General features: G+C 41.1%; 1 protein-coding gene and 1 pseudogene across 1 annotated transcript; both read left to right on the top strand.

The window, feature by feature from the left end:
* On the top strand, positions 1 to 906 carry LOC122218375 (annotated as a pseudogene).
* Positions 907 to 3,262: 2,356 nt separating this feature from the next.
* On the top strand, positions 3,263 to 5,437 carry DEFB134 (defensin beta 134). Its single transcript, XM_042933887.1, has 2 exons — positions 3,263 to 3,320; positions 5,295 to 5,437. Exons 1-2 carry the CDS (start codon positions 3,263 to 3,265, stop codon positions 5,435 to 5,437), a joined length of 201 nt encoding a protein of 66 aa, XP_042789821.1.
* The last annotated feature ends 2,719 nt before the right edge of the window (positions 5,438 to 8,156 follow it).

Genomic DNA, 8,156 nt, shown 5'->3' with positions numbered 1-8,156 from the left:
ATGAGCAGCAAGGCAGAGTCTCAGCAGCTGCCCAACACCCCCAGCACTGCCCACACCAAGCTGGGCATCACCAGGCAGCGGCACAGGGAGAGGTGACCCCGATGGCCTCACATCCACAGTGCCTTCCAGCAGGGACAAGGTCATCCAACCAAGGTTTTGGGAAGAGTGAAATGGCTCTGTGTAGGAAGACAGATATGGGTTTATCAAGAGGAATGACACCAAGGTAGATGTATTTGCACGCCAGACTGCCATAAAGAATAACCCCAGGAAGCACCTTTGCAACGGAGGCAGGGGATGGAGAGACTGCAGAGTTTAATGTTGTTGAAGGAGAAAAGGGTACAGAGGCAGCAACTGTGACAGGCCCTCGTTGCGTCCCAGTGCAAGGCAGTAAATATGCAGCAAACCATAAGCATTATGGATGTTATGCATGTCACAGAGGTCCTCCACGCTACTGCCCTCAGAATTACCCGAATGGTGAGAGTGGGGAAAAGAACCAAGGATCAGACAGCGCTCCCTAAGGCCAGGCGCAACCGTGCCAGCCCTAAGGCAGGTGACGATTCCCACTTTACTTACATGCGGAGACCCTATGGGCGTTAACCAGTCTTTCAACCCTCCTGGGCAGGGAGAGGTGGTAGAGGGAGCTGTCGAGCAGGGTTCAGGAGAGCAAGATAGACCAATGAGACAGAATATATATGGGGGGGGGGGGGGGGGGGGGCGGGGCGGGGGGAGGGGGTTATAGACTATGATTCTGTAGGGGTCCTGCTGACTGAAGAAGGCAACAATGCAGAAGATAAGGGAAATCGCGATGAGACCCAAAGCCAGCGGTCACTTCAATGTTGGTACCGCTGCAACTTCAATTATAGAAGCCGAAGCCCAGAAAACCCTAAACCACAAGATGACAGATAAAAGCAGCCAGCTGAAAAATCATCTGCTCCCAAGAATGGGCAGGGCAGGGCTGAGTAAATGCCACCTCACCGTCTTTACCATCATCCAGGTTAGTCTTCCAACAATAAGAAATGGATAAGGAATTCCAGCAATAAGAAATGAACAAAAGATTGGAGTTGAAGACCTTAAGTACTTGTTTTTTGTCCATTGACCAGATAAATAGAACTATCTATGCAGCATGGGGGTTTTATCACTTTTACCTAAAGATGTCTCTTTTTGGTAATGACAAATGTGTTTAAAGGAAAAAAAAAAAACTGGTTTTTCTCAATACACCTTTAAAGGTTTTTTAATTGTTTCATATCCTGTCAAGCCAAGATTTTTAAGAACCTCATTTTTAATTTGTATTAAGTCTCTAACTTCATTTTTTCAAAAAAAGTCAACAAATGGCAAGCACCTGTTAATAAAGGTCTTCAATAATTGTGAAAACTAAAAAATAATAATAATACAAATTTTTAAAAACCATGGAAACAACCTCAGTGACTGTCAATACTAAGTAGATAAAGAAGATGTGGTATGTTTATGCAATGGACTATTATTCAGCCATAAGAAAGAAGGAAACCTTGCCATTTGGGACAACATGGATAAACCTAGAGAATATTATGCTAAGTGAAAAAGCCATATATAGACAAATACTGGCTGATCTCACTTATATAGGAAATCTCAAAAAAGTGAAACTCAGAACCAGAAGGTAAAGTGGATATTGCCAGAATTTGGAAAGTGGGGGAAATGGGGAGATGTTAGTCAAAGGTAACAAACTTTCAGTTATAAGAATACGTTCTAAGGACCTAATGTGCAATATGGTGACTCTAGTTAATAAAATATTGTATACTTGAAATTTGCTAAGCAAGTAAATCTTATATATTCTCACCAGAAAAAAAAATTGTAACTATTTTTTTAATTGTTTTAATTAAATGTTTGATGTTTATTTTTGAGAGAGAAAGAGACACAGCGTGTGAGCAGGGGAGAGGCCGAGAAGGAGGGAGACACAGAATCCGAAGCAGGCTCCAGGCCCTGAGCTGTCAGCACAGAGCCCAGCAAGGGCTAGAACTCACCAACCTCGAGGTCATGACCTGAGCCTGAAGTCAGCCGATTAACTGCTTAACCGCTTAACCCACTGAGCCAACCAGGCGCCCAAATTGTAACTATTTGAGGGGATAGATATGTTAATTAGTTTGATTGCGGTAAGCATTTCACAATGTATATGTACTTCAAATCATCACATTTTACTGCTTAAACATTAGCAACTTTCATTTGTTAATTATACCTCACTAAAGCTGTTGAGGAAAAATCTTGAAGAATGGTTGGGATAACAGATATGTTCATCATCTTGAATGTGATGATGGTTTCACAAAAGTATGTGTGTCAAAGCTTATCAAATTGTACACTTTAATATTTAAATTTTTATGTCATTTATATCTCAATAAAGATTTTTTTAAGTTTATTTATTTACTTTGAGAGAGAGCAAGCACAAGCGAGGGAGGGGCAGAGAGAGGGGAGAGAGAGAGAGAGAGAGAGAGAGAGAGAGAGAGAGAGAGAATCCCAAGCAGGCTCTACACCATCAGCAGAGACCAGGGCTCAGAACCCATGAACCATGAGATCATGACCTGAGCCAAAATCAAGACTTGGAGACTTAATCGACTGAGCCACCCAGGCACCCCAGTAAAGATTTTTTTTAATAGTGATAGTTATAAAAAATGACCTTGACAGAATATTATGCAGCTTTTAAAATATCATTTATGAAGAGTTTATAATGAGACAAAAAATACTTATGGTATTTTTCATGCTACAAAAACAGCATATCTGAGTATATTGTTTAGAACTATGCAAAACAAAATATCAAATAATAAACCAGGCATAAATAAAATTTCTTTAAGAAACACACAGCTTGTTTCTGAGAGATGAGGCTCACGTGTTAACTTTTCCTTCCTTGTCATTTTTAGTATTTTATAAATTTTCTAAAATTGGCGTTTAATTTTTCTTAACATGAAAAACCCAAAAATTCAAGGTTATTTCCTTGAAAAAGAAAAGCTATAGTTCTCAGGTCTCCATTAATACTTTTGGGAAATCCAGGTGGGGGAGCAGTGCCTTCGTCAACAGGAGAAGCGGCCACACCAGAAAGAGCTGGCTGTTTTTTTCCTCACACAAGCTGGCCAACTCCACTGCCTCGGGGAAGATCAGTGTAGCATGTCTACCCGGAGCAGTGTATACCCCAGACCTCTCAGGTTTGTACGGGACGGTGTGTTCAACCTTCCCTTTCTGCACTCTGACAGCCAGTGTCAGACCCTGCCACCTTTATCCTCAACAGAAGCTCCCTGCCATGAAGCCTCTCGTCATTGTCCTTGTCTTGCTCTCCTGTGTGGACCCAGCTCTGGCAGGTAAAATGGGACTCTCCCTGGGGAACCATTTGTCTAGAAGAGCAATTCCACTAAGCAAACCTACAAATGTCCTCCTACCATGGACCCTTTTATTTTCAAAGTGGAAGCATCAACCGGTTTGATGTTAGCAAGACCTGAGCTTGAATCTTGGCTCTCCAACTTGTTAACTGTGCAGCTTTAGGCAAAAGTCAAAGCTTCTCTGAACCTTAGTTTCTTCATTCATAAAACGGAAACAAAACTAACCTCTGAGTCTTGCCAGGATTAAGTGTGCTGATGTATAGAACAGGCCTATACATAACAGGTACCTGACTCCTGAGAGTTTTTGTAATATTTTCATTAGTAATACCCCATCCTGTTTTGCCACTATTGTTTTGTCCCTAATTTAGGAACACGTCTAGGCATAATAGTCCAAAACAGAAAATAGTGATAACACAATTTGTTAGCTTTCTAATTTACTGAAATTTATAATTTGTAGATTCCTTAGATACATGGAGAAACAGATTTGGAACTACTTGTTCCAAGAGAATTAAGGGGCTTTACGTGCTAAAAGAAATATCTGATCAGGGACACATGAGAGAATGCTGACTGGCCTCAAACTGTAGCTTGACCACATTCATGACTGATTTTTAAAATCTCTCCTGAATATTCTCTTCACTCAGTGCTATTGAATCAGTTCAAGTCCATATGTTATAGGGTCCCATTTAATTTCTCATCTGCCCTCAAGTAATCTCTAGGCAGGTGAACCAGATTTTCTGGTCACCTGATTCATTAGGCTGGATTTAAGAATCCATACAACCCAGGCCTCTTGAAGCTATTGATAGGACCAATTCCACTATAGTTTATGGAAATGGATTCATGGCTTCTAGACAACTGAGATAGTCTACAATATTCACTTTAGTGCCTTATACATTCCCAAAGCTATCATTTCCGTAGGAATTTCTTGTCTTGTTACATAGCCCACTTCACTTCATCTCCCTGGGCTTTCATCTTGCCAGGTAAGTAACCCTGATCCCTTTTTTGCCCTATAGGACAATTACCTTCCAGGACATGATAACTTGCACAGGATAGGGGCTGACTCAAAATTTCTACAGATGACCAAAATACTTGACATTCTTTTCCTTTTAACACCTTCTTACATATGGAAATAAAGACATATCCATATTTTGATAATTCTACAGAGTAACATGTCCATAAAATCATAAGCTCAGCTCAAAATGCCTTGGGTCCCAATAAGACATTCTAAATCTTCAGAATATATTTTATCCTCCACTGAACTCATCATAGCATTCTGTTTTGCAAATGATTCTGTCTTCCGCGCTCTCATAGATATTTTGTGTTTCTTCTCTCTTGGTCTAGATGGAAAATTCTTTGAGTTTAAGGTCTACATTGCATTCAAATCTTATAAAAACTGGCTTGGGAACGAATACATAATTAAATAATGAGTGAATGACTACATGCATAGGTAACTTGATTGTTTAGAGTATATTAACTTACCAATTTGGGCAAACTTCCAAGCTACTAATTGTCTCAGCTCAGAGTGCCATAACAAAATACCACTGATTATGTGGTTTCAACAAAATGAATTTTCTCACAGTTCTGTAGGCCGGACAGTCCAGATCAACCGCAGGCTGATTCTGTTTCTGATGGGAGTTATCTTCCTGGATTTTAGACAACCAGCCTCTCTCTGTGTCTAAGAGCCCCACCCTTAGAGATGCAATTCACTTTACCTCCCAGAATCCCTCTCTCCAAATAGTCACATTGGGGGTGAGGGTTTCAACATACGAATGGAGGATGAGGGATAAAGTGAACACGATTCAATTCATAGCACTAGTTCATCCTTTTTCAACTACAGAATCAATCATTATGATTAAGACTTGATTAAGTCCCCTTGGAATCCAGTTTGATAGAAATGGAGGCACTAATTCTGTGACTTTTTGGACTAAATAATTATTTTTACATTCATCTTCTTTCCAGGCTTGAATCCACTGTCATCAGAAATGCACCAGAAATGCTATGGGAATGGTATCTGTAGACTTGAGTGCTCTACAAGTGAAATGTTAGTTGCCTACTGTATGTTTCAGCTGGAGTGCTGTGTCAAAGGAAACCCTGAGCCCTGACACAAGACGCCAGTGAATGCCAATTAACTTGAAAGTAATTGACATCCTCTCCACCAACCTTCACACAGCCAGGGAATTTAGATTAAACTGTGACACTGTGATGTGCCCACAGTTGTTGGTTTTTAGCATTTTTTACATAAGCCATCAGAATCTTATGATTTTGCATTTGAAAAGCTGAGCTGCAGCCTTACCCAAGACAGCTAAGCTTCTCATGAAAACAACTTAGGATATGTTTTCTCGCTTCAAAGTGATATCCATGCTCTTCTCAGTGCCTATTTCTCTCTTAGAAAGGACACCTTAATTATTTATAGAAGCTTCAAATTACAGAAACACCCAGTCCCTTCAGTTCCCCCATTTTCTTTCTCTTTGTACCGCCCATCTTAGAGAAACAGATCTGCCCTGGCCCCCTGATGACTTTGTAGGTTTCTCACAAAGACCACATAGGTGAGGCTTAACTGCAGGCTGGCCCAAGTCTTCACTGAGTCTGACCCTGTAGTTCTTCGTGAAACACATGGGAAAAGGCTTTGTGGTAATGGGAAGCCACGAAGTAGGTTCTCAGCCACAACCATGATTTCAGAGAGTGAAAGCACAGGACTTCCCCCTTCAACCTCCTTAGGGTTTAGTTACAGGCTACCAGATCACTTGGCTATGGTTTGCAGTCAACTCCTCAGCAGCAGAGTGGCCCAACACCTCTGCTACCTCTCATCTGGCCCCTCTGGTTGGGGGTCAGCCTATGGCACTAGGAACTAACACCACGCTGATCTTACTTTGCCGTGCGTATAAGTAATAAATTGTCTGAATCCATTTGGACTCACTGTTGTCTTTACCAGTCAACCCTATGAAGGTGTCCAGGCAAACCTACAAATTCTATTATGGTGCTGATTATCCCACTGACTACAGTGATGCTGCTGCACGTCTGCCTAACTGCTTAATACCGTTAACCTATACACAAATGCATGAGTGCGGAGTTCTGCACTTGCTGTTCAGGATAAGGGGCGCAGAGGCCGAGGGGGTAGATTCTGGTTGTCTTCTTTAACTTCAGTGCTGAACACAGCATGGTCCCTCTAGTAATTCTGAGAAGATGGAGCTGTAGCTGCAAATAGTCAATTGGCGATCTAGTACGTGGCCGAGGAAACAACGGCTAAGTCCTGGCTTGAAATCACAGTACTGCCCTTGCAGCCACTCTCTGCAACTGGACAGAGAAGAAAGGAGAATAGTAGATGAGAAAGATGAGGGGTTGTGAGGAGCTCTACCCTCCCAGACGCTGTTCAGTCTTTGAGAAAATCCAGTGTTTGTGACTTTAGGGAGGAAGATACTAAAAATATGGTAGAGTGTGTCCTCTTCTCAGAGGCCCAAACTCACCTGCAGAGTCAGTAGGGGAGATGGGCCAAATGGAATAGCATTAGAGATGGCCTGGAATGGCAGTCATGGTTATTAAGTATCCAGAGTAAGGAATGCATCCAGACAGGGCCCAGGAAAACTATTGGACTCTGAAGGAGGCAAGGGAATCTTCATCCAAAGAGCACTGGATCTTATCAAAGTGTGACTCCAGACCTCCTAACATCCCAGGTAGCCTTAGGCTTGCTTCTCATTTTACTGTTTCACCTCAGATGTACATCCTCTATACACACAGATAACTGAAATTTGAAAGCAATTCAGTCTGCTGAGAAGCCTCTCTTTCCAAATGGATCAAAGGACACCATTCTCTCATTAGGGAGGTGATCGTCAAAGCAACAGAGAAAACATGAGTTATCTCCGCTGGAACAATCAGAAACTCTCTGGAATCTGGTTAAGTCTTGAACAAACAGAAATTCCCACCACTAAGGAAAAAAAAAAAGAAAGTTGGATAGGCCAACAGTACGCTGCCTTTACCTTACTGTTCCATAAACCCAAACCTCTACATTCATATACCCTGTCAGGAAATGAACTCTGTTATTAACAATGGTAGCTGTAAAGTGTTTTATTCTTTTGACATAAGGTGTGAATATTACACAAGCAACTTCTGGCTTTTCTGGGATTCTGTAAATATGGAACCTGAAAAGAAATTGGGTAACTATGGTTAGTCTCTGTACATGGACACATCCAAAAGAAACTTAATTCTGAGATCCAAAACATTTTTTTAAATAACATATTTACCAAATCTCTCAGTAAAGCCACAAAATGTGGAAGGGTATTCTCACAATAGAGAGCAAACTTCCGTTAGAATTCTTTTTGGATATCAGTCCCTGACATCCCACTCATCTGGTGGCAAAATTGCAGTCTAAAAATGATACATGGTGTCCATCAATAGATGAATGGATAAAGAAGATGTTGCGCGCATGCACACATGCACACACACGCACACACACGCACACACACACACACACACACACACTGGAATATTAGTCATAAAAAAAGAATGCCATTTGAGACAACATGGATGGACCTAGAGGGTATAGTGCTAAGTGAAATAAGTCAGACAGAGGAAGATAAATACTATATGATTTATTTCACTTATATGTGGAGTCTAAAAAATAAGACAAATGAACAAAACAGATTCTTAAATGCACAGAACACACTGGTTGCCAGAGGGGAGGCAGGTGGGGAGATGGGTGAAATAGAAGAAGGGGACTAAGAGGTACAAACTTCCAGTTATAAAATAAATAAATCACAGAGATGGAAAATACAACATAGGGAATATAATCAGTAATATTGTAATAATGTTGCATGGTTGACATCT

The sequence above is a fragment of the Panthera leo genome, chromosome B1 (assembly GCF_018350215.1).
Source record: "Panthera leo isolate Ple1 chromosome B1, P.leo_Ple1_pat1.1, whole genome shotgun sequence".
NCBI classification, from domain to species: domain Eukaryota; kingdom Metazoa; phylum Chordata; class Mammalia; order Carnivora; family Felidae; genus Panthera; species Panthera leo.
This window is presented reverse-complemented; position numbering and strand designations above follow the sequence as displayed.